Source organism: Procambarus clarkii, chromosome 44 (assembly GCF_040958095.1).
Source record: "Procambarus clarkii isolate CNS0578487 chromosome 44, FALCON_Pclarkii_2.0, whole genome shotgun sequence".
Classification (NCBI taxonomy): domain Eukaryota; kingdom Metazoa; phylum Arthropoda; class Malacostraca; order Decapoda; family Cambaridae; genus Procambarus; species Procambarus clarkii.
Window position 1 is genome coordinate 22,324,311 of NC_091193.1, and position 2,906 is coordinate 22,327,216.

The 2,906-nt window shown below is 42.9% G+C and overlaps 1 protein-coding gene across 1 annotated transcript in view; it reads right to left on the bottom strand.

Annotated features, from left to right (window-relative positions):
* LOC123745156 (putative uncharacterized protein DDB_G0286901) overlaps positions 1 to 2,697 on the bottom strand; it is a gene marked incomplete at its 5' end in the record, with an annotated part of 3,068 nt that extends 371 nt beyond the window's left edge. Inside the window, one exon of the mRNA XM_045725466.2 lies at positions 1 to 2,697. This exon is cut by the window's left edge and continues 371 nt beyond it. Coding sequence (XP_045581422.2) covers positions 1 to 2,697 — 2,697 coding nt within the window.
* Positions 2,698 to 2,906: the final 209 nt, after the last annotated feature.

Below are 2,906 nucleotides of genomic sequence, written 5' to 3' on the forward strand. Positions count from 1 at the left end.
ATTGTTACCATTCACTCCATTGTTACCATTCACTCCATTGTTACCATTGTTACCATTTACTCCATTGTTACCATTCACTCCATTGTTACCATTGTTACCATTTACTCCATTGTTACCATTTACTCCATTGTTACCATTCACTCCATTGTTACCATTCACTCCATTGTTACCATTCACTCCATTGTTACCATTCACTCCATTGTTACCATTGTTACCATTTACTCCATTGTTACCATTCACTCCATTGTTACCATTGTTACCATTTACTCCATTGTTACCATTGTTACCATTTACTCCATTGTTACCATTGTTACCATTTACTCCATTGTTACCATTTACTCCATTGTTACCATTTACTCCATTGTTACCATTTACTCCATTGTTACCATTCACTCCATTGTTACCATTCACTCCATTGTTACCAATTAAACCATTGTTAACATTGTTACTAATGAGCCCATTGATTACATTGTTACCATTGACTCCATTATTACCAGTGAATCCATTGTTGCTATTGAATCCATTGACTCCATTGTTACTATTATGTCCATTGATTACAGTGTTACCAGTGACTCCATTGTTGCTACTGAATCCATTGTTACCATTGTTTCCATTGACTCCATTGTTACCATTGGCTCCACTATTTCTAATGACTCCATTGTTACCATTATGTCCATTGATTACCGTGTAGCCATTGACTCCATTGTTGCTACTGAAACCATTGTTACCATTCACTCCATTATTACCATTGACTCCGTTATTACCATTGACTCCATTGATTACAGTGTAACCATTAACTCCATTATTACTATTTACTCCATTTTTGCCATTGATTACAATGTTACCATTGACCCATTTGTTACCATTAAGTCCATTGGATCCAGTGTTACCATTAAGTCCACTGGATCCAGTGTTGCCATTAAGTCCATTGGATCCAGTGTTACCATTAAGTCCATTGGATCCAGTGTTGCCATTAAATCCATTGGATCCAGTGTTACCATTAAGTCCATTGAATCCAGTGTTTCCATTAAGTCCATTGGATCCAGTGTTGCCATTAAGTCCATTGGATCCAGTGTTACCATTAAGTCCATTGGATCCAGTGTTGCCATTAAGTCCATTGGATCCAGTGTTACCATTAAGTCCATTGGATCCAGTGTTACCATTAAGTCCATTGGATCCAGTGTTACCATTAAGTCCATTGGATCCAGTGTTGCCATTAAGTCCATTGGATCCAGTGTTACCATTAAGTCCATTGGATCCAGTGTTGCTATTAAGTCCATTGGATCCAGTGTTACCATTAAGTCCATTGGATCCAGTGTTTCCATTAAGTCCATTGGATCCAGTGTTGCCATTAAGTCCATTGGATCCAGTGTTACCATTAAGTCCATTGGATCCAGTGTTACCATTAAGTCCATTAACTACAGCGTTACCACTGACTCCATTATTAGTATTAACTAAATTATTACCATTGAATCCATTGGATCCAGTGTTACCACTGACTCCATTGGACACTTTGTTACCATTGACTCCATTGGATCCTTTGTTACCATTGACTCCATTGGACCCTGTGTTACCATTGAGTCCATCGGATCCCGTGTTACCATTGGTTCCGGTGTTGCCGTTGGATCCAATGTTACCACTGACTCCGTTGGTCACAATGTTACCATTAGCCTTTACACCCGCGTCTCTGTCGTCCACAACTCGTCCTTGTAATCCACTTGTTTCACTGTACTTGTCATAGTTGTTCTCGGCTCTGAAGGTATTCTCCAAGCTGTCGACCGCTGCTGTAGCGAGAATGTTGGTTGGTGCTTCGTTACTCTGGTCATTAAACACGTCAACACCCTTAAAGTTAGCGTTATACCAACTGTTACCATTCCAGACTCCACCGTTAACAGTACTGGCGCCATTGACACTCTGGCTAGCAACGACACCGTTACTGTCAAATGAGTTGGAATTATCAGGACTCTCGTTAAGGTCGTGGGATGTTCCAGCGTCGCTTTCAATGAATTCATTGTTATCCTTATCATCGAAAATTGGCTCATACTCGCTGTTGCTTCCAGAGGTGATATCGAAATTTTCATTTCTTTCATCCTTTGTAAAAATTCCGTCACTATTACCTTGATCAGCGAATTCATTCTTGCTGCTGCTGCTTGTAGCTCCCCCGGAGCCGGTGATGAGTTGACCATCACCTTGGACCGCGGAGTTGAGGGCACTCTGGATGTCCGTACCATCGGGGAGGGTCGGGTTGTCTCCCTCGTTGTAGTTGACGAAGTACACCTCGGGGTTCCTGGGCGGCGGTGCTGGGACCTCGATGACTCGCTGTGCCTGGTCGGACTGCTTGTTGAGGACGTACACGATGTGTTTCTGGCTGGGCGGCGGCACCACGATGGGCTCAGGGCCTTGACCACCTTCAGGGATTCTTATGAACACGATGTTGTGTTCCACTCTCGGTGGAGGGACTACTGGTGGAGGGCCACGAGGCTCGAGGGTCTTCGGGGAGGTGAACAGGAACACTTGGCGAGACACCTGTGGGACAACACATGTGCCATCCACATGTAGAACTTCGCCATGCCCGCATCCTGTGTTGGTCGGGTGAGGTTCGGAGGGTGCAGGATGGCTGTAGGGCTCTAGGGAAGGATACCCTGCTGCCAAGAATACGCAGACTAAACCAATCTGCGGAGGCAAGGGAAGGCAATTTTATTTTAAACGCATTAATAAAAAGCTGTTTATAAATTGAGGATATCGAAGTTTTTTTCAAACTTGGATATCTGTAAGATGACTGAGGCTAACTGTTTACTGTTTTGAAAATATTATAGACATGGGGATTTATTAATTTAAATATATGCTGGTATAAATGGGCCAGCAGGCCTGCTGCAATGTTCCCTGCTTCGTATGATGCTAAAATA